The sequence below is a fragment of the Mustela erminea genome, chromosome 7, assembly GCF_009829155.1.
Source record: "Mustela erminea isolate mMusErm1 chromosome 7, mMusErm1.Pri, whole genome shotgun sequence".
Lineage (NCBI taxonomy): Eukaryota > Metazoa > Chordata > Mammalia > Carnivora > Mustelidae > Mustela > Mustela erminea.
In genome coordinates, this window is record NC_045620.1 from 69218763 (window position 1) to 69240303 (window position 21541).

Genomic DNA, 21541 nt, shown 5'->3' on the forward strand with positions numbered 1-21541 from the left:
TAAGGTCAGGGCAGAGAGGACATCTTTATCCTAAGACAGTGCTTCTGAAACTTGGGAATGCACTTGAACCACCTTTAAAAATGTAGACTGATTCAGCAGGTGAGGCCCACCAAACGGCTTCCCATGCTGCTCAGGTGTTACCAGTGCTGCCGTCCCACAGATCATGCATGGTGGAGCAGTTTCTTTGAATGCATCTCTGTTTTTCTGTGCAGTTCTTCAATTGATTGGGTGTGTAAAGAACAGGATTTTTTTTAAAAGTCTTGAAGACATTACCCTTTTTTGGGGCGCCAGGTTGGGTCAGTCAGCTCAGTGTGCAACTCTTGGTTTTGGCTCAGGTCATGATCTCAGGGTCTTGATATTGAGCGCTGAGTGGGGCTTTGCCTTCAGTGCGGAATCTGCTGGAGATTCTCTTTTTCCCTCTCCTTCTACACCCCACCCTCTAAATAAATAAATAAACAAATAAATAAATGAATAAAATCTTTACCTTAAAAAAATACCCTTTTCATGCAAGTTTCTGAAAAACCAGTACCATTAGAAAAAAATATTAAAAAAATAGAAACTGAAAGATAATATATGAAATACTCTACTATGCACATCATTTAAAAAAAAATGTTACGCCTTTCCTCCTGTGGATTTTTTTTTTTTTTTTTAACTCGTGACCTGACAACAACACCTGAGCTCCAGAGTTGGTTGCTTTGCTGACTGAGCCACCCACGCAGCCCCCCTCCTGTGGATTTTTGGGATCAGGATTGACTTTTTTTTTCACTTCCATGTGATTGTGAAGGGAGTAGGAAGGGCTGTTTCCCCCTTATATGTCTCTTTTACCATCATGCCAATGCTTAATATTCCTTTAACAGCGTGGGCAAGTTTTTTATTTTACAGCAAAGGTTGGCCTTGGTTGGGTAGCTCAGAGAGCAAATTCGCACTAAAGTGTGAATGACAAGAGAGAAACAGGAAACTTTCTCCAGGCCAGAGTAGGGAGGAGGACAGATGAGAACACTGGTTAGCCACAGGAGGTGCAGACACAGCCTAGAATTAGAAAGGGGAGTGGGAGTTGTGTAGGGCTAATTAACAAATATCTCTCTCTCTACCTATCCATGTTAACAATTTTTAGATAAAGCTTGCTTTTTTTCCATTGCTGTCATCAGTGCATTGGTGCCTCTCTCCCCACTTGTGTCGTCATCCTTCCATTCATTCCCTCCAACTCTCAACAGTTCACTTTGAGATGTGAAATATTTTGGTTCAAGAGGGACCAGATGTCAACTCCACCAAAGAATTTGTGACTTGCTTTCCCAGTCCCAAGAAAGTTATGAGAGTGGCAATTACCAAAGCCCAAGAGTGCCCCCTGCTGGAAGCCACTGAGATTAAATAACATGATTGACAAATACCCATTGAGCCTTAAATGTGCCAGGTATTGTGCTCAGGACAGATTCAAGACCTCTTTGCAAGGGGTCAAAATCTAAAGGGGAGTATGTGTTTAGACATTGTAGAGTACTTCGGGTTTCTAAAAGCCAGGAAAAACAGGCCAGAAAACTTGAAGGTTTTTACCAATTTTTTAGAAAAGCAGATAGAAAAAGTTTTGTTTCTAATGTATTAGTCCCTCTTTACCTTGAGTAAATTAGGTTGCAAAAATTCCAAAAGAATTATTTCCTTTAAAATGGGAATATCAACTTAGAGCGTCTCTGATACCATTTTCAGCTCTGAAAGTGTAGATTTCACAGTTCATTATCAAAATTGTAATTAAATAATAGTAGTTGATTTATAATCGAATAGCACTTTGCCCAGTAGTCCTATATAGTCTAGCATACCGTGGTCTAGTGCTCTCTGTGGGCCAGCTGGTTTGTTCGGGCCTCACGACGATCCTGTAAGGTTCATGTTAGCATCACCAATATCATCACTCCCATTTTCAGAAGAGGAAACAGAGGCTCAGAGACATCAAGGAGCTTGCCTAGGATCACACAGTCATTACGGAGCAGAGTTGGGATTGGTCTCTGGGCCATATGTGTCCTGTGTCTATGTTCTTAGCCACTGTGCCATAAAGGATGTAAGAGTGCCTGAGTTTAGTTTAAATAAATTTACTGCCTCCTTGCTGCAGACAGAAGACTAAGAAAGGGTAATAGATTTTGGCATCCCTCCCCCACCCTGCCCCGTGTGTGTGTGTGTGTGTGTGTGTGTGTGTGTGTGTGTGTGTGTGAATAAAGTTATCACTTGCCTGCAGTGATCTGGGTAGCTTAGAGCACCTCAGAGGCCATGGCCATCCTGCCCTCCCTGTAAGTGGTGGAGATGTCTAATGAGCATCTGTTGGTTAATTGATTGATGACTTCTCAAGGCCTTTTACAGCCTTAGAATTCTATTAGTCTCTCTACAAGGAACAGGTTGTAAGGAGTGAAAGGCAATTTATCTTTTAAGAATTAAGTGAAATCCTTTAAACTCTTGCTTTTTGTGCCTCAAGCTGTATTCTGATGGAAATATTCTTTCTCAAGGTGTGGCAGTGGTAAAGTAATTTAATCTGGCTTTTCAAATAGTTGTCATCTCATACATTTATTTAAATAAAGATAGCTGCATTAGATAGATATGTAGATGCTGTGGACAACACAAGAGAATCAGGGAACTATGTAGACTTACTACAGTGATTGCATTGGAAACATTTTTTACTCCACTGTAACGTATGCACATGTGCACACACAGGTTACAAGACCCTACTTAAAACCTTTGGGTATATCCAATATCCCTGGGTCTGGCACCGAGCCCGGCCTAGCATAGAGTAGATGCTCAAAGCCTGGCAAATTGAATTAAGTGGAAGCAAATATTAGATTAAAACACTGGAAGCAATACGCCTATCTCTTAGTGTGCATTTGTTTTAGGCAAAGCTTTTGGGGGGTGGTGAGCAAGAATCACAGCAGTAAAAAATCATCTATTCTACTGAAGAAAGAGTTCTTGGCCTAGAGTAGTTTCTAAAATGTAATAAAACTTGAATTAGTTTCACTTAAAAAATTAGAATTTTTAATAATGTGACCCAGTTTAGGCTGAAGTTTACTTTTGCATTACCTATTAAGAAACAGAGTGGTAAGGAAATTAATAAGGTAAGACTTATTGTAAGAGCTTTTTAATTTACTTAAGGGAAAAGGTTTTTTTTTGCCAACATATCCTGTGTATATTATAGCTAATTAATGATGCTTAATACCAGTATTAGTCATTTAATTAAAGAAAATTAACATACTCTTAATTAAAAACACTTTAGGAGTTAATGTATATAAAGTAATGAACTTGTACTTATTTTAAAGCTGGTATTTTAAAAATGCAGATAGATTTCCACTAGTTGGTGCAAAAATTCACTAGTTGGTGAATTTTGGTAGTATGTTATCTGAACAGAACTTACACTGCCGTAGTGCTAATGGAATTATATATTAAAGAGAGGGATGAGTGCTTCTTATGTTTAAGAGAAATGTTCAATGGCCATTGATGTACTTTGACCATTTGATTTTTTTCTTCAAGGTCCTGATCATCCCCATTGCTTGTCATACAAACTAGAACTTGGATCAGACCAAGAAATTCCCTCTGATTGGTATCCATTTGCTACTGTTCAATTTGGAATGCTGGACACCTGTGCCTCGAGGACAGAGGTCAGGTCTCTGGGGGTGGAGAGTGATGTCCAGCCACAGAAGCATGTTCATCAGAGAGCTTGCTACAACATTCAGGTATATCCTTGTACTTTGGTTCAAATTGAGGCTTCTGGAGCTATGACCTTATTGGCTTGAGATGTCTGTTTTGCCCCTGTCAATGACTATGTATGTGTATATGTATTTGTGTTTATTTGACCTAGAAAAGAGCCCAGTCATGGAAACTTGATGGTAACCAGTGAGCCAAAATTCTCTCGTTCTAGAAATCAGGAGCCTCAGTACGTGGTGCTACTTAATTATGTTCTCAATGAAAAATAGGGCATTAAAAGCAAATTCACATTTCAAAAGCATTTGTGTAATAGATTTATGTTAGAATAGCATTTCTCAAGATGTGTTCTTTGGAATACATATAATGATCCAAGAAAAAAATAAGTTGGGGAATCCCATGCACTAAGTTAATGCTAAATAGAGACTGAAAAGTTCTGCAATAAAGAAACTTGTTAGGGCACCTGGGTGGCTCAGTGGGTTAAGCCGCTGCCTTCGGCTCAGGTCATGATCTCAGGGTCCTGGGATCGAGTCCCGCATCGGGCTCTCTGCTCAGCAGGAAGCCTGCTTCCCTCCCTCTCTCTCTCTGCCTGCCTCTCTGCCTACTTGTGATCTCTGTCTGTCAAATAAATAAATAAAATCTAAAAAAAAAAAAAAAAAAAGAAACTTGTTAGACTTAATTTCTCCAAACTCATTAATCATAGAATCTTGTCTTTATGGGCATGTATATGTAGAACACCCATCAGTGTCTTCCAGAGTAGTCCTCTGTGGTGCACCATTTGGGAAATGCTGAGTTACTCTATTAAAACAATTTTAAATGTTCACCATTGGCTCTTCTACATTTTTATGCCAGATGAGTTAAAGAGTGACATACACTTGCACCTGTTTCTAAACTTGCTTTTCCTTCTCATCTTTGAAGTTAGTAGATACAGAGATAACCTCTGCCACAGATTTCCCAGAGTATCTTGAAGTGGTGTGATTATGTATGACATCATTAACACCAACTGGTAGTTTTATAATACCGTAGCGTAAGTCAGGGTTCTTTCTTTCTTTCTTTCTTTCTTTTATTTTACAGTTTTTATTTTCAGGTTCTTCCTTAATTTATATATTTCATGCAGTTAACCTCAGTTTTTTTGTTTGTTTGTTTGTTTTAATTTTTTATTTTTTATTAACATATACTTTTATCCCTGGGGGTACAGGTCTGTGAATCGCCAGGTTTACACACTTCACAGCACGCACCAAAGCACTTACCCTCCCCAATGTCCATAACCCCATTTCTTTTTTTTTTTTATTTTGGACCATCTGTTTATATGCCTATGTGTTTGGGTCTGGTGATTTTTTTTTTTTTAACTATTGATAAAATTATTGATGGGTGAGTGCCCTTGTATGGAGCCCTTTGGGACCTAGGACTTAACTCTTCCAGCAGCTGGAAATTGCCCTGCTGAAGAAAACTGCCTTGCCTCAGATCATACCCTCTTTCTGTGGATACAGGTGTATCAAGACCCTCTTGCCTCAGCTTGGGGTAACTCCACACCCCTCTTAGCTCCAGCTCACCCTGGGGGATTGGCTGAAGCCTTTATGGTGATTGCATTGCAGCCCAACTTCTTCTCTCTGCTTCCTTCCGTTCCCTTCCTTCCCCCACAGGTGCCAACCCTGACAGCACTCCCCAGTATGCTTTCTACACACCAGTCTCCATCTCAGAGTCTGCTTCTTGGAGACCCTGACTGATCACACTAGATACATAAGTATTATGTGTGACTGAAATATGGGTCAAGTACAATGGAGAATTCATTTATACCTCTTTTCCTATGCATGGGCTGTTCCAGTTTCCTATTGTTTTAGAGGACAGCCCAAAGCTACAGAACAAAGTCTCTGCTGCTTTAACAGCATTTATTAATGCTTGTCACTTGGTGACAGTTTCAAAATGCTACCTTCCATTTCATAAGGATTTATTGAGCAATTTCAAAGTGCCAGGTACCTCTGGATGCTAGAGACACAAACGTGAGCAAGAGACAAATCCCTGTCCTCGCAACACACACCTTCTAGCAGGGAAACAAAACGTTATTTGTAAACAGATAAAGAGTTTCCAAGAGGGACAGATTGTAAGAAGAGAATAAAATAGGGGGCTAAGAGAGAGAATGATGGAGAGCATCCTTATTTCATGTGGTCCAGGAGGGCCTCTGTGATGAGGTAACATTTGAGATGAGATGAAGAAGATGAGGGGCAGGTAGATGGTTCTGTCCAGCTGGTTTACTAGCTTGTAAAGTAGTTCATATTAATGAGAGGATTTGGGGTGGGTTATAAATCTCAAGTGGGCCAAAGGCTACAGATGTGATACTTGGGGGTATAATTGATTGCATGTCTGGCCAGGATTCTAAAGGTCTTATCAATATGTGTATTCTGTGTCTATTTTATAAACCCTCTGTCTGACTTTGAAGGGGAGGAGAGTTTCAGTCTTCTTCAAAACTTAACCCTGGAGGGAAGGGTTTGGGGGGCTTTGTTGCCCAAGAAGAGAGAAGGCTGGCTCACTAGGAGCTAGCATGAGACAGTGGGGGCGCCGTCTGTGTCCAGAGGAGGAGGTGGTTTCAGTCCCCATGTCAGGCGTGAAGTAGCAGCCAGCAGGGTTAGTATTGTGTTGTTTACTGCCGCCATGTTTTGCTTTTGCATACAGGTTGAAATAGAAAAGAAGAGGATTAAAATCGATGGAGAAGACCCAGACAGAGCTGATGACTGCGTAACTCAGTAGGAGTAGCAAGAGGAAATGATGACCTACTTTTCAAATATGTCTTTCACAGAAACCACGCGCAGATCTGCTTCTGTGTACTGGGAGTGATTTCAGAATAGTGGGCCTGGGACAGGTCCAGTGGCCGTGTTTTGAGAAGTAAAGACCTGAAATCGAACAATGTTTTATGCTTTTGATAATGTTTGTGTTCCAGGGGTTTCATCTAAAATGTCTATCATTTGTATGATGTCTATCATTTGTATGATGTTTTTGCTTCCCATTAAAACTCTAAGTTTTAGTGTGTTACCAGACAGCCATCTTGGCGAAAGGGTTTTGGATTTTTAATTACTCAGTGTCTAAGTGTTTTGCACTTTGGGTCACCTGGGGGCCATATATATCATCTTCTAGTCCCCATCTCTTCTTGCTCTGTTAGCCCCTCTACTGGAGGGTGAGGCCGTCAAAGGAGACATAGTGGAAATACTCCATCTTTCCTCTTGCTTGTCTCTGGGAATGTGGCTAGAGGTGGGGTGATGCCAAAACCACAGGTTAAAGTGGTGATGTGGAAGTATCTTTGATTTTGAGTAATTTATCTTCCTGTGCCCATACTACATTGGTGAATAATCATCGACTGTATTTGGTACCTGTCTTTCCCCCATAGTGTTAGGATTCTCAAAATATATTTGTATTCTGGTGTGTTGTTGAAAAGAAGCTATTTCTGGGGATATACATATTTTAGTACAAGTCAGTAAGACATATTGCCTTTTGCTTGGAGAGATTCCTTTCAGAATGGAATGGTATTGGACACTAGTTAAAATATTTATGTATATTAGAGATGAATTTTTAAAGTTCATGAATATTGTCTCCCAAAAGTACAGACTCTAAGAATGTATTTTTGATAAAAGTATTATTTGTAATTAACACAAGCCTCTCTTGAGTAGAATTCTAAATCACATTATGATTATTTTATGCTGGTTCTGCTATTCTGCTATGTATGCTAATTCTGCTTACTTTAGAGTATTTCTCTTTAAAAGGTAAAGAAAATGAGACACTAGATTATTTTACCTGGATTTTTAAGAGGTGACGTTTCTATTCTTCAAAGTCAGGTAAATGCTTGGGGTTTCTTTTTCTTTTTTTTTGCTTCAGGTTTCTAATAAAAAGCCAATGGCATTAGCAGTTATAATTCTGTTTATAATTTTCTTTCAGTATTTACAGTGGAAGGTAAGGCTTAGATTTATGAATTCTATAGTCTACATATTTTTTAGTCTGGAAAAACAAAGTAATCCTTGGGGTATTACTACACCTTCAATTTGTATTAAATCTTAAATATGATTAGGAGGCATGTTTCTTTATTTACCAGATTTGTTTTGAGTCAAAGCTGATGATATAATAATGTTCTTCCAAACAGCATTTATTTGTTGGTGCACAGACTCGATGCTACATGTTTTATTTAATGTTGTATTTACATTCATTTTAATCTGTTCAGGAACAGATTAAAACAAACACTTACGATGGTCTATATCAATCAGTGGATTTTATTGCTCTTCATTATTATACCTTAAAGACAAAAGATGCAAAGGTTGGCTGTTAAAATGTTCTTGTTCTTCTTAACTTCACTTGATGCTTGTAAACTGGATGGTTGTAATGTCACATGTTTCAGACTCACTGTGGATGTGTAGGATCCTGAATCTGTGTGTGTCATTAAGAAAAAAAAAATCCACTGTCTTTCCCCATCAGCTGGTGTGGCACATTCTGGAGTGACTTCAGTCATGCTCAGAACAAATATGGAGGCAGGCTAGACCGGATGCTGCTCCATGATCCTAAGGAAGTCAGCTGGGTTAACTACTGCCTTTCCTTTTAAATCTGTTCTATGGCATCCTGCCCATAAAGAACTCAGGGTCTGATTCAGATGAACTTAATGAATATTTACACCTCCAAATAATTTCAGCAAAGGGTGCAGTGAATCACCCCTCATGTTCCACAGGTTGCCCAGTATTGATGGGTACCCCACTGCTGGGGTCATTTACCCAGCAGCCATCCAGCCTTCAGGAGCATCTCAAGATTCCGTGTTGAAAATATTAGTAACAAAAGGCTGACTGAAGCCCAAATTGAGTTTCTGCAGCAATGCAAAGGTTGATAGCATGAACAGCGGGGTGCTACAGCATAATTGTTAATTTGCACATCTATTAGGATCCTTAAATATTCATTACTTAGCATTAAATTAACATTCTGTGAAGGGAGGAGAGGCTTTTTAATACAATTCTTCTGACCTCAGAAATGGCAGAAGGTCAAATGTGACCATGGTGCTCTAAGTGAAAAATCTGGTAAAATTCATTTAGACTTACAAATTAAGAAGTGAAATTGCCTTCGTCAGAAAATAAATGAAAATCTTCAAAACAATCACAAAACCCCTGCTTTTAAGATTGGGAAGGGAGGAAGGATGTGAGTGAGGGAGGAGCTTCTTCTTTTTAACATTTTAATTTAAGTACTTTAAATCCACTCTTTATGAGTTGGACTGTTTGGGGATCAGTTGTTTGATGGACACACTGGTGGAGTTCCAAGGAGGTGACCAGTCTGAGACGAGTTTTTCTGCCCTCATTGTTCTGATCTGGTTGCCTTACTAGTCAAAGGATCATATTAACCATGTAAATGAATTCATGGCTTGGTGGTTACCTGATCAATTGTACAGGTCTGAATTTAAGTACATTTCCTTTTTCTATGGGAAGAAAAATAGTTGATCCATTAAAAATGTATAAAAATAATTTCTTCCCAGCACATAAATAAGGGTTGGAATTTTTGACCTGATTTATACATTAGACAGTTTTAGGGTTTTAGTTTCCTTCATTCTGGAGCTGTACTTATGATACAGCCCTTTTTCTTACAAATTCAGTTAGAAGGCCTTCCTTAATAATAACTCAACATTATTATGTCTTACTCAAAATATGATTTTTATGTCATAGCAATACAAATAGAGAACAGATTGAGCCATAATAATCATGTAACCAAGTATTTTGTAGATTGCATATTGATTTTTTTAAATTAAAGATGTATTTCAAATGCTTCTTGCTGTGTGGTGGACTTATATCTTTTTTGCAAGGTCTGGGGCTATTTTTTTTTTTTTTAATTTTTCTTTTTAAGGCATGAATTCCATTTCAAGGATCTTAAATAATTGAGTCTCTGTCAGGCAAATGTATACTGCTTCATTATGAAGGAGTTCAGTGAATGTGACATCTTGGCACATCCTGGAAAAACAGCACCATCAACTACAATCTGTGATGTTAAAGGATGATATTTAAAAAAGGGTCTAGTTGTTACCTCATAAAGAAATAATATGAGTATGTATCCAAGGTTTTAGTTAACTCATTAGCTAATGAGGGAACTGGTAAGATGTTATAGCTGGTTTCGAGGACGATTCAAAGAGCAGAGACACTTAGAAGCAGTAAGGATTCTGAAATCAATTTACAAATAGATGCAGAATGGATCTATCCATAGGGCAATAATCAATAATCAATTTGCCCTACCCCCACACAATTTATTTGCATTTGTATGGACAAAGATCATGTGCATTAATATCCGTTCTCTAAAATTTACAGAGTTGGAAAATAACTCAAAGAAAACGAAAGGTGTTGATAACCTGAATAAATGAGCTAATAGGGTGCCTGCTGTCAAAAGTCTTTGCCAGTTTTTCCTGACAACCGTATGCACTTTGTCCACAGGAGAATCCTAAGGAATTTTCAAACGTTGGCAACTAGTATTATAGAAATCATGTTTATTTAATGCAATTTTTTTTCAGTTTAGAATGTGATTTTTATGCGATTGTACAGAATATGTTTCAGATAAGTTATGTGTTCTGCAGGAAGAACTAAAGAATCAGATGGCGTAAACTGATTATATTTGTTAACAAATTCCTCAAATTCCCATCAATCAATTCTCCATCCCTTTGTCTCAGCTCCACCTAGACTACCTTGCCTGTTGTGTGTGTAGACACACCCTGAGTCTACTAGGTTGTGCCGTGTCTCTCTCAGACCCTCTTAGTACTCTTTCTTACCCAGGCTTCCAAAGCACAGGGGCTGGGTATATTTGATGAAACCATTAGAAGTGGCCAATATTTAACCATTGTTGATGGCAATTTCATGGGGCTCATTCCCTGCGTATTTTCCCAGTTTACAAGAAACAAAAGATTTTTCTGTTTATAATCGTATTAACACATTCCTGCTTAGAACTGGCATCTAAATATGAATTTAGCTGTATATTATTAATTTTTAAAGCAAGACAGGATTGCTAATCAGAAAGCAAGTAGTTGAGTTACAAAGAGTACCTTACATAAAAGCCACAGGTAGTATTCTGCCTTTAAGATCATGTCTGTAAGGAAAAGGAAGACAGATTAGACTAGTTAGTTGCTCCATCTTTTGAAAGATTAAAGTTCATTTCTCAGAGACTTTGCTGGGGATGAAAAGCAAATCACCATTAACATCTGGGGTTGCAACTTTCCCCTCGTCCTCCCCTCCTCCCTGCTCCAGAACAGCCTGACAAACCTCGTTTGGGGGGGGGGGTGACAGTATATTTAAATAATACGGTTGTGTGTGTTGATATTTTCCTGAAAAGCCCATGTTACACAGAATTGCTGTGGATTCCGAGATGAAACTTGCGGTATACTTTTGAGACAGAAGAGGGCACTCGCAGGCAAGCTGCTGCTACCCAGAGTTAGAAAAAAACAGCATTTGAGTTTGATGGTGCTTGTATTATGATTAATAAAAGATCTTGGGGGCATTTTGTAAAGCATTTCAAAGCATTGTGAGTCCAGTGGAGTATAATTAAAATTAATGCAGTAGACAAACACTTTAAGTATTCTTAATGCCCTGTCTAAAAATGCTGTTGAATACAATTTTACACATCCCAGAGATTTAAATATCATGCTTCTCTCTAAACATTTCTAAGTACTAAAAAGACAGGAAAATGGTGCCTTCCTTCTCAACAGATTTCAAACAACTTTTGTTTAATGAGAGTTAATAAACTCTAAATCTGCTTACTTTAAAATATTTATAAAATATTACAATTAATATATCCTGTTTGACTTCTGGGTTTTTAGTCGCCGTGTATCAACTGGCACGTGGTCTGTAAAAAGCTCTAGCCCAGGATTGTACTTTTAGTCTGAGGTAAGCAAATACGTGCTTTCGGGAGAATATTCCATACCGCCTTGCCTCAGGGGCAAGCCTTTACCCCGTGTAGTCCTCAGAAACCAGTAAAGAGCATTGTCCTTTCAAGATGGGCTCTTTCATTAATCTTTCTGGATGGATGTTGTCAGTGTCTTATAAAGCCTGTTAGAACAATATATTTCCAAAAATCCTACAGGATTGAGTGGGTGTATGAATAGAGCTAAGCACTTCACGCTTCCCCAAAGGTACCTTCCACACTCTGAGGTACAGAAGGCTTGTTTGGCATTGGCTGCCTTAAGTGGTCGCATTGAATCACCTCAAAATGCTGTGTGACCATTGTTCCAACTCACTGTCTTGTTGACTTTAATGTTTATTGTGTGCCTACTATGTGCTTGCCTTTTTCTAGATATTGGGGTTAAGCAATCGCAAAACAGTGAATTCCTGTTCCTGTAGAGGATATTTAATAGTAGGGGAATTTGGACAATAAACAGGTATTGTGCTGTGATCATTGCTGTGCAGGGAGGGGGGTAGGGGAAGCAACAGAGTGGTGAAAAATTGAAACCCATTTTGGTTTTCAGAAGTCCTCTGAGGAGATGACATTCTAGCAGAGACCTGAAAGAAGTGAGGAAGCTAGTCACCGAGATCTCCCAGAGGAGGGTGTGTCCAGCAGAGGGAAATGCTAGGGCAGAGGCACTGAAATCCGAGGAGGGCAGACGGCTGCTGGGTGGCGGTAGCATATGAACAGAGGGCTGGTTGGGGGAGAGATCAGAGAGGTTGTGGGTGGGTGAGGGAAGCAGATCACACAGGGCTCTGTGGTCTTGGGGAAGGATCTGGATTTTGTTCTGAGGGAGACAGGAGCCACTAGAAGGTTTGTGCTGGTGAGTGACAGGAACTGAATTACACATTAAAGATGATTGCATGGACGTAGAAGGGGCTAGCGACAGAAGCCGCGTGTGGTTGGAAGGCTGTTGAAGTAGCTCCAGTGAGAGGTGATGGTGGATAGGAGTGGTCAAGGGGGATGACATGGATGGACACGTCTGAAATTAGAGCCAGGAGTGTGTGCTGACCGATTGGATTGGGCTCTCAGTGCGTAGGGGAAAGGGAAACAAAACGGACTCCCAGACTTTTGGCCTGAGCAACTTAAAAAAGGGAGCTGTCTTTTATGGAGAAGGGGAAGAATGTTAAGGGAGAAAGTTTGGGGAGAAAGATCAGAAATAAATGCCGGTTTGGTTGTGTTGACTTTGAGATGACTATCAGACAGCCAGCCAAGTGGATACACCAGGCAGGAAAGAGGGTCAAGCCAGAGATGGGATGTTTAGAGGCACTAGCGTTTAAAGCTGCGAGACTGGGTGAGACCAGTTAGGCGTGAGCCATGGAGAGCAGCAGCGGTCTGAGCAGTGGGCTTTCAGACTCCAACATTTAGAGGTCAGGAAAGCAAGGATGATCCAGAAAAAGAGATGGAGGAAGATGTAATCAGCTGCCTCAGATGCTACTGATCTTATAAGCTGAGGAGTAAGAACGGGCCATTGAATTTAGTAATGCGGAAATCATCAGTGACGTTGACAGACAACTCAAGTAGGAGTGGAGACGGTGAGTAGATGACTTTTTTGAGGACATTTGCTGTAAATAGGAACAACGGGACAGTAGCTGGTGAGGATGAGATCTTTTCAACACCCCTCCTCGCTTAAGACCAAAGTCTTGGTCTTGTTCTTAGTAGGGTCTATAGTCTCCATCTTTTTCGTCACTGTTTTCTTAAATCTGATTGATGTTGACTTTTGCTAAAATTTCCCTTCTCTTCCTCATTGCCAGTACTTCTCGAGAATAATTCCTTGTCAGCTCTCGGTCCCGTGTCATCTGAATCAGGCTGTTGTTTCAACCAGGCATTCTGGATGCACTTGCATTCTTCAGAGTTTCCATTAACTGTGCATGTGGTGTTGAAGGCATTACAGATTTAAAAATAAATTCAGCCATTGCTTTAATCATCTCTTGTTTTGCCTTAGGACTTTTCTTGGTTAGTTTCCACCAGCCAATGTTATTTCACGTTGGTATGGAGATCTCAAATTCAGATTTTTTTATGGAATTTAGAACAATTATGAACGAGTTGCTGGTTTCACAATCTTGTGAACACCCACCAAATTCCTCCAAGTCCCTGGAGGATGAAAACAACACAACTATTTATTCAGTAGTTTTTATATTTACCCAACAGTTCGTACTTGGGCTCTGTGTTATAGTCTGTTGTAATAAAATTATATGTAAATTGTTGTCCAGTAACTAATACATGAATTTTAATAATTCAGAAATATCTGCAGTACATACAATCTAGGCAAATGCTAATTTAATGTTTTATTTGCTTAATTCCTTCTTCAATTTTAAAATAATTAATGATTAAGATAGAAGAATAAACTTCAATTTTAAAGATCCTATTACTCAAATACAATAAATATTTCATGTGTGAAGTAACCAAACAAAAATTTCCTCAGCAAAAATATCACATCTTGCCATACTCACTCTGTTTCACTCCTGAATTTTTACTTATTCATTTTGTAAATTTATTTCTTTATTATTTTATTTTTATTTTTTTTATTTTTTTTTAAAGATTTTATTTATTTATTTGACAGAGAGAAATCACAAGTAGATGGAGAGGCAGGCAGAGAGAGAGAGAGGGAAGCAGGCTCCCTGCCGAGCAGAGAGCCCGATGCGGGACTCGATCCCAGGACCCCGAGATCATGACCTGAGCCGAAGGCAGCGGCTTAACCCACTGAGCCACCCAGGCGCCCTATTTCTTTATTTTTAAGTAATCTCCACACCCCACGTGGGGATCAAACTGACAACCCTGAGATCAAGAGTCACATTCTCTTCTGATGGTGGGCTGGGGGCGTAGTGCAGCGTCTCACTGTTTTACTCTTTTAAATTTAAAGACACAAATAGCAATTTCGAATGGTCACACAGGGTGACAAAAAATGAAGTCACTCAAGTTTTTTTTCTTCTTCTTTATGATCATTTTGACTGTGAATTGATGGTTTACACCCAGGAATCTGTAATACCAAAGGGAATGAAGATAGGAACTGCACACGAAGCAAGTTTGAATGACTCTGCACTGTTATGAATTCACAAAATGAACGTGGGCATCTGAGTCCGTGAGTGTCTTGGGTCCAACTGTGTAATTGGAGGGTTTTCAAACTAACTTCTATGTAGACTACAATGTTACACTAAATGCTAAAAAGCTAATATGAGCTGATTTGATGTTTACATATATATTAGTAAAACAACAGTAATTGCAGGAATTGTTTAGAATGCTATACCAATACGGAGTTGGGTGTTGGGGGATGAGTTGTGGGAGTTGTCTTATTTTAGAATTTTAGACATGGCTTAGGATTGCCAGCGTGTGGTGATAAGAGCAAGCCGACTGCCTTTTAGTCGTTTTCATTCTTGTTTGTAAATTTTCTATGGACAATGCACATGCTATTACCCACATCCAGGACTGACTGCCCCCTCTCCTACCTTTGGTCTGCTCCTGGGTGGTGGATGTCTGCATGTTGGAAGTGATCCAGAAGCAAAAGGAAAATGGATGATGCCGAAGACAGAGAGAGAGAAAAATTGCTAAGATTATATCCCTGAGTAGACAGTAGGGATGAGCTCTTAGGTGCTAATGAGGGAGGGGCTGGTTTGGATAAGGGCATGTGCAGTTTGCAATAGGAGGGAAGGCAGAGTTTATGAGTACAGAGATGCAAGCAGGCCTCTTATTTTTTAGTTTCTTTTCCAAAAATGGAATTGCATTCAGAAGCTTCTCACTCTTCCATGGAGAGTGGGTGTCTGTGACTCTCTTTAAGGGCCCTTTAGGAATGATTTTAATTTCATTTTCTTGAAGAACTGGGTTGGATATTTTAATTTATGTGTTCTTTACTGGTAATAATGTTTGGATAGCAACTATACTGTCCCAGATGGGGAAATTCATGTGATTTTGGGATTGAAGATTATTAATCCCCTTAATGGAACAGATGTTCTGACTGGGGAAACCCAGTTGTGAATACTGTAGAATGTATTCTTTTTCTGCTCCCTGTCTCTGAGAAAGATGCCAGAGGTCTGTGAGTGGCTGCCTGGGGGGGTGGGAGCAGCCATGCTTGTCCTTTTGTGGGGCTTTATTTTGATATTTTCACACTGTTCAGAGAGAATTCCACTCGAAGGTCCTCAAGTGCCATGAAAAGGACAAGGAAAGAGCATCTTTGAACAGTGGCATTGTTAAATGCCAAGAGCCTGCCTCTCCAGTGGATAATTTTGAGACCTTCTGAAACACTTTTCAAAGGCTTTGCTAAGTACTCATTGTGGAAAAGGACAAATTCTATATTAAACTCACACTGGGACCAGAAGTAGCCTTGGGTAAAATTGTGAACGAGATGATGTTTGTCGCCCTCTTTTTACTGCCCTTTTCCTGCCAGTGGATCTCCACCCCCTTCCAGTAAAGTTGCTCAAGTCACTTGGGGTCTTCCTCCTCTCTTCCTCTTTGCCTTCTGTGATTAAGCACCAGGAAAGGATACACATCAATAACTTAGGTCTCGTTCTTCCCGTGGACATGGCCTCTGCTGCAGGCTTTCCTTCCTTCCTTCCTTTCTTTCTTTCCTTTTTTGTTTTTTAAAGATTTTATTTATTTATTTGACAGAGAGTGGGGGAGAGAGTAAGAGTGAGCACAAGCAAAGGGAGCTGCAGAGCGAAAGAAAGAAGCAGGTCCCCACTGAGCAGGGAGCTTGAAGCAGGGCTCAATCCCAGGACTCCAGGATCACGTCCTGAACCAAAGGCAGACGCTTAACTGACTGAGCCACTCAGGTGCCCCAATTCTTCCTTCCTCCAGATTTGTAACTAGTCCTCCGATTTTTGTGGCTGTCCTCCAGTCCAGGCTCCACGCTGCAGTCAGTGGGGGAGCACCTGACCTGACACCAACCAGCCTGCCTTAGCCTTGCCTAAACTTGTCTTGTTCTCTGTCGTCTGGCCAAACCGACCTGCTCTCATTTCCTCAAATCTAACCATGTCCTCCCTTGCAGCCCAAGCTTTGGCTTGTACGGCACCCTCTCCCTGGACACACTTCCTTTATCCCTTCCTTTTCCCTGACTCATTCCACAGTCTAAGTTGAGGGGTCCTACTCCAGGAAGTCTTCTTGATTCTCCCTGTTGAAATTAGGTGCTCCTCATACATAATTTTAAGTACTAAAATTACTAAAGTACTAAACAGTAATTTCCCGTTCTTTGGGAAGAAGCCTCAGGAATGGTGGGTAGGTTATTTCTTGTATCAATGTCAATGCTATGGTGTTGATCCCTTAGCCAGAGTTTATTTTTGTGTCGAATAAAAAATATTGAATGAATGAATGGAGATATCTTTACTTCTCCTGTGGATAGTTTCATTTTTGGTCCCTATTCTCCCCCACCCTCTCAGTAGGATAGAAATTCTGTTTTATAACAGTTTAATGATAACATCAAATCAATAACATTTAATGAATGCTTTCTGCAGAGGAGGTATTATGCTAGGAGCTCAGGGGGCATATAAGGATAATAACACGCAGCCTCAGTCCTCAAGAAATTTAAAATCTATCACACTTAGAAATGTATTTTTTCATAATAAACACACATATATCTTCAAGGGATTGAAAAAAGTAAAGTGTTTGTTTTAAAATTTGGTTTAATCTTATTTTTGAAAGCTGCTGGAAATGAAGAGGAAGCACCTTTAGGCTTTTAGCACCTCTTCTGTGCCAGGGGTCATATTTTCTCATTTAGTACCCAACATCCAATAAAGTGGTATTTTGGGTTGTGAAATGAGTGTATCTGTCTTTTGTTAAACATATTTTGGAACCATTTGGTAGCTTCAGAAGGTTTTTGTCTTGGATTTGAAATAACACCAGGCACTTAATTTCCTAGGCCTGCCCCATAAGGATAAAATGTAATTCTAAGTTAAAATGAAGAGTTAACTGTGTAGTGGGTACAGAATTTCAGTTTTGCAGGATGAAAAGACTTACAGACATGGATGGAGGTGATAGTTGCACAACAGTGGGGAGGGGTTTAATGCTACTTAGCTGTGTACTTAAGAATGGTTGGGGGGGTTGTGCCTGGTTGGCCCAGTGTCCCACTCTTGGTTTCAACTGAGGTCATGATCTCAGGGCTGTGTGATAGAACCCCACACCTGGGCTCTGTGCTCAGTGGGGAGTCTGCTGCTTGAGATTCTCTCCTTCTACACCACCCCAACTCATTCACCCACACTCTCTCCTTCTCTAAAGTAAATGAAATCTTTGAAAAAATGGTTAAGATGGCACATTTTATGGTGTGTTTTACTGTAATTAAAAAATAAATTAGGTCTACCCTAGAAAAGAGAACCTCCCTGATTCCTTGATCCTTTTTAACAGCTTTCTTGATGACTAGGTCTCATAATATTCACCTGTTTTAACTGTACAATTCAAAGATTTTTAGTGCATTCACAACATTGTGTAACTATTACCCACAATCAATTTTACACTTCGAAATCCACCCCAAACTTCCTTGAGTCCATTTTCAGTCACTTCTTTTTATTCTTTTAAAAATATTTTATTTATTTATTTATTTGAAAGAGAGAGAGAGAGAGCGCGAGTACACAAGTGGGGGGGTGCGGTGAGAGGGAGAAGCAGACTCCCAGCTGAGCTCAGAGTCCAACTCGGGGCACCATCGCAGGACCACAAGATCATGACCTTAACTGAAGGCAGACCCTTAACCAACTGAGCCACATAAGTGTCCCTTCAGTCACTTCTTATTTTCATTCCAGTCCCAGGCAGCCATTAGTCTAATTTCTGTCTCTATATATTTGCCTTTTCTGAACCTTTCACATAAATAGATTTAAACAGTATAAGTTTTTTGTCTCTGGCTTTTTAAACTTAGTATCGCATTTCGGAGGCTCATCAATATTGTGTATCTGTGTTCATCTAGATTCATGTACATATCAGTGCTTCATTCCTTTTTATTGTCAAATACTATTTCATTGTATGGCTATACTACATTTTTTTTTTAAGATTTATTTATTTATTTGACAGACAGAGATCACAAGTAGGCAGAGAGGCAGGCTGAGAGAGGAGGAAGCAGGCTTCTGCAGAGCAGAGAGCCCGATGCGGGGCTTGATCCCAGGACTCTGAGACCATGACCTGAGCCGAAGGCAGAGACTTAACCCACTGAGCCACCCAGGCGCCCCTATATTACATTTATTTACTCGTTTCTCATTTGATGGTCATTTGGGTTTTCCCCAGTTTTTTTTTTTTTTCTATTATCAACAGTGCTGCAATAAACATTCATGTATCAGTGTTTGTGTGGACATGTTTTCCTTTCTCTCAGGTATGAGTGGGATGGCTGGGTCATATGGTAAATTTATTTTTTCCCTCAGAAACTGCTGAACTGTTTTCCAAAGTAGCTGCACCATTTACATGTGTAGTTCTTGCCAATGCTGGTCTGTGCCTGTCTTTTTCTGTTTCTTCCCTCTGTTCTTTATTTCTCTTCTATTTTCCTGTTAGTTACTTGTGCACTTTTTTTTTTTTTTAGAATTCCATTTTGATTTATCTATAGTATTTTTGAGTGTATTTCTTTGTGTAGCTTTTGCTAGTGGTTGCTCTGGGTATTACATTATACATACATGACTTATCCGTCCATGTTTTTCCAGTTCTAGTGGTATTTTGAATTAAAGAAACCTTATCTTCCTCTATCTTTCTCCATTGATAATAGAATTTGAGAACTATATAAGGCAATGTTACAATTTTCGCCTCAACTGTGAAACACACTCAGAAAGGCAAGAAAAGGAAGTCTATTACATTTAATCATTTTTTCTTTTTTCTCTTCTTTCACTCCTTCCTTATATTGTTCCTTTTGTTCTTTTCTTTTTTAAAAAAAATATGTTATTTATGTATTTGACAGAGAGAGAGACAGTGAGAGAGGCAACACAAGCAGGGGAAGTGGGAGAGGGAAAAACAGGCTCCCTGATGACCTGAGCGGAAGGCAGATGCTTAAGGACTGAGACACCCAGGCACCCTATATTCTTCCTTTTATCATTTCCTTTCTATTTCAAGAACTTCCTTTAACCAGTCTTTTAGGTTAGTTTTGCTGGTGATAAATAATCTTAGTTTTTTTTTTTTTTCATTTGAGAATATTTTTATTTTCCCTGAATGGTATTACCACTGCCTTTCAGATAGTGAGTTGAACGCTCTTTCAGCCCAATTTCTTCTGGCCTTTATGTTTCCTAACTAGAAAGACACTTATATTTCAATTGTCTATTTTTGTCTTCGTTGCTCAAATTGGGCTGTTGTTCTATTTTCAAGTTCACGGATTCTTTCTTTTTTCTCTCCATTCTGCTGCTGAGTCTTGTATTAGCTTCCTAGGACTGCCGTAACAGACTACTATGACCTGAGAAAAGTATTTCATTCCTGAAATAACAGGAATGAATTGTCTCAGTTTGACATTTTGTTAGAAGTTTGAAATCAGGGTGTTGATATAGCCAAACTCCCTCTGAAACCTGTAGGAGAGAATTTCTTCCTTGCTTTTTCCAGCTTCCCAGAGTTTGCCCACAGTGTTTGGTGTTCCTAGTTTGTAGGTATATCTCTCCACTATATGCCTCTGTTGTCACATGACTGCTTTCTTTCTATAGGTCTTTGTCCTTCTCTTAAAAGGATCTTAACTAATTCCATCTGCAACGACTCTATTTCCAAATAAGGTCACATGCTGAGGTACTGGGGCTTGGACTTCCACATACCTTTTTGAGAGATACAATTAACCCATAACAAACCCATCCATAGAATTTTTTATTTTGGTTATTCTATTTTTTTGGTCATAAAATTTCCATTTGATTCTCTTTGTATCTTCGATTTCTTTGTGGAGAACTTCTATGCTTTCATTTTGTGAAACTCATTTCATTTCAAAGTGGTCATTAAATTGCTTGCCTAATTGCTCATCAAAGCAGTTTTAGGAAGACTGCTTTAAAATCCTTGTCAGAAAATTCCAACACCTTAGTCATCTTTATATTGGTGTCTACTGATTGTCTTTTCTCATTCAAGTTGAGATTTCCCCATTCTTGTTTTGACAGATGATTTTCAGTTGTTTGCTGGTCATTTTGGTTACTATGAAACTGGATCTTCCTTAAATCTGTTTTGGCAGGTCTTCTGTGACACGAGGTCAGTGGGGGAAGGTAAGAGTTCCATCTTGCTATTGCCAGGTAGAGGTGAAGGGCCTGTTCTCCACTCAGCCTCTGCTGACACTCCAGGAGGGAGGAGCTCTCTTTACTGTTAGGTCAGCTAGAAGTTCAGGCTCCCCACCAGGCTTCCTCTGACATCACCCTGGCTGAGACAGGGAATGGTGCCTTGTCTCTCCTTCTCACATGGCCTCCATTGACACTGCATGGGACAGGTCCCACTCTTGCCAGCAGGGTCTTCTCTGACACAGCCCCAGTGGGTGGTAGGGATGACTCATTATAGCTGGGTGGAGTGCAAGTCCCCGCATCCCATGGGGTCTCCAGTGACATTGTGGGAATGGCTGTACCTTGTTACATGTGGGCAAGAGTGGAAGTTTAAGCTCCCTACTTTGCCTTCGCTGACAGGTGTGGGATGGAGCCAATCTTCTCTATGTGTTTGACTGCAGTGGAGCAGTGTTGTTTAAGAATTTTCTGTCTTACTGCCCCTTTCCTGGTCCTTTGGCTAGAAAGAGAAGGCTTTTATGTTTTTTTTGGTCTGTGACAGTTGGTTTTTCCAGGTTGCCCACTTCACCAGCACCCAGTTTGGGATATATGAGGCAAAAAGAAAACCAAGGAATTCAAAGTCCCTAACTGGTCTGTGCTCTTCTCTCTACCATTCAGGGTCTTCTTATGTTTGTTTTAAATATAATATCCAGAGGTGGGTTTTTTTGTTGTTGTTGTTTTTGTTTTTTTTAGCTCTATTTAGCAGGAGGAATAGGAAGAAGTGTGCCTACTCCATGTCTTCCCTGCCTCTCCTGATATTTGAAGCACCTAAGGAAACAATA

General features: G+C 39.8%; 2 protein-coding genes across 6 annotated transcripts in view; one reads left to right on the forward strand and one right to left on the reverse strand.

The window, feature by feature from the left end:
- STON1 (stonin 1) overlaps positions 1-8120 on the forward strand; it is a 53908-nt gene extending 45788 nt beyond the window's left edge. For all 4 annotated transcript variants that reach the window (XM_032352058.1, XM_032352057.1, XM_032352055.1 and 1 more), the window contains exons 3-4: positions 3496-3698; positions 6337-8120. In XM_032352058.1, the coding sequence (XP_032207949.1) occupies positions 3496-3698; positions 6337-6411 (278 nt within the window). In that variant the 3' untranslated portion in view covers positions 6412-8120. The remainder of the gene's footprint in view (positions 1-3495; positions 3699-6336) is intronic.
- A 3768-nt stretch (positions 8121-11888) lies between these two features.
- Positions 11889-21541, reverse strand: part of LHCGR (luteinizing hormone/choriogonadotropin receptor) — a 124881-nt gene continuing 115228 nt past the window's right edge. For both annotated transcript variants that reach the window (XM_032352064.1, XM_032352063.1), the window contains exon 11: positions 11889-13689. In XM_032352064.1, coding sequence (XP_032207955.1) covers positions 13631-13689 — 59 coding nt within the window. In that variant the 3' untranslated portion in view covers positions 11889-13630. The remainder of the gene's footprint in view (positions 13690-21541) is intronic.